This window comes from Tupaia chinensis, unplaced genomic scaffold (genome assembly GCF_000334495.1).
Source record: "Tupaia chinensis unplaced genomic scaffold, TupChi_1.0 Scaffold000024_1, whole genome shotgun sequence".
In the NCBI taxonomy this organism is placed as follows: domain Eukaryota; kingdom Metazoa; phylum Chordata; class Mammalia; order Scandentia; family Tupaiidae; genus Tupaia; species Tupaia belangeri.
In genome coordinates this window covers 460,095-460,568 of record NW_006159454.1, presented here as the reverse complement: position 1 = coordinate 460,568, position 474 = coordinate 460,095, and the positions used below count along the sequence as shown (strand labels likewise).

At 71.1% G+C, this 474-nt stretch overlaps 1 protein-coding gene across 1 annotated transcript in view; it reads left to right on the top strand.

Annotated features, from left to right (window-relative positions):
- HIC2 (HIC ZBTB transcriptional repressor 2) overlaps positions 1 to 474 on the top strand; it is a gene marked incomplete in the record, with an annotated part of 6,381 nt that overhangs the window by 3,776 nt on the left and 2,131 nt on the right. The window contains 1 exon segment of the mRNA XM_027770735.1: positions 1 to 474. Within this exon segment, the coding sequence (XP_027626536.1) occupies positions 1 to 474 (474 nt within the window).

Genomic DNA, 474 nt, shown 5'->3' with positions numbered 1-474 from the left:
GGGCCGGCAAACCCTTCGGCTCTGGACGGATGGGGGCCGCCGGCATGGGAAGGCCCCCACGCAGCCAGCGGCTGACCACGGCCTCCGTCATCCAGGCTCGGTATTCTGGGCTCATGGATGGGCGCAAGGGGGCTCACGCCCCCCAGGAACTCCCCCAGCCCAAAAGCTCCGACGATGAGCTCTTCCTCGGCAGCTCTAACCAGGAGGGCGTGCACGGCCTGGGCCGGGCCGTCTGCCCCGCCGGCGGAGAGATGGGCCTGGGCGGCTGCAGCAGCAGCACCAACGGGAGCAGCGGGGGCTGCGAACAGGAGCTGGGCCTGGACCTGTCCAAGAAGAGTCCCCCCCTGCCTCCCACAACGCCCGGCCCCCACCTCACCCCTGAAGACCCAGCCCAGCTGAGCGACAGTCAGCACGGCTCGCCCCCCACCGCCTCCGCCCTACCCGCTGCCCACAGTGCCTCTTATGCCGAGCTGG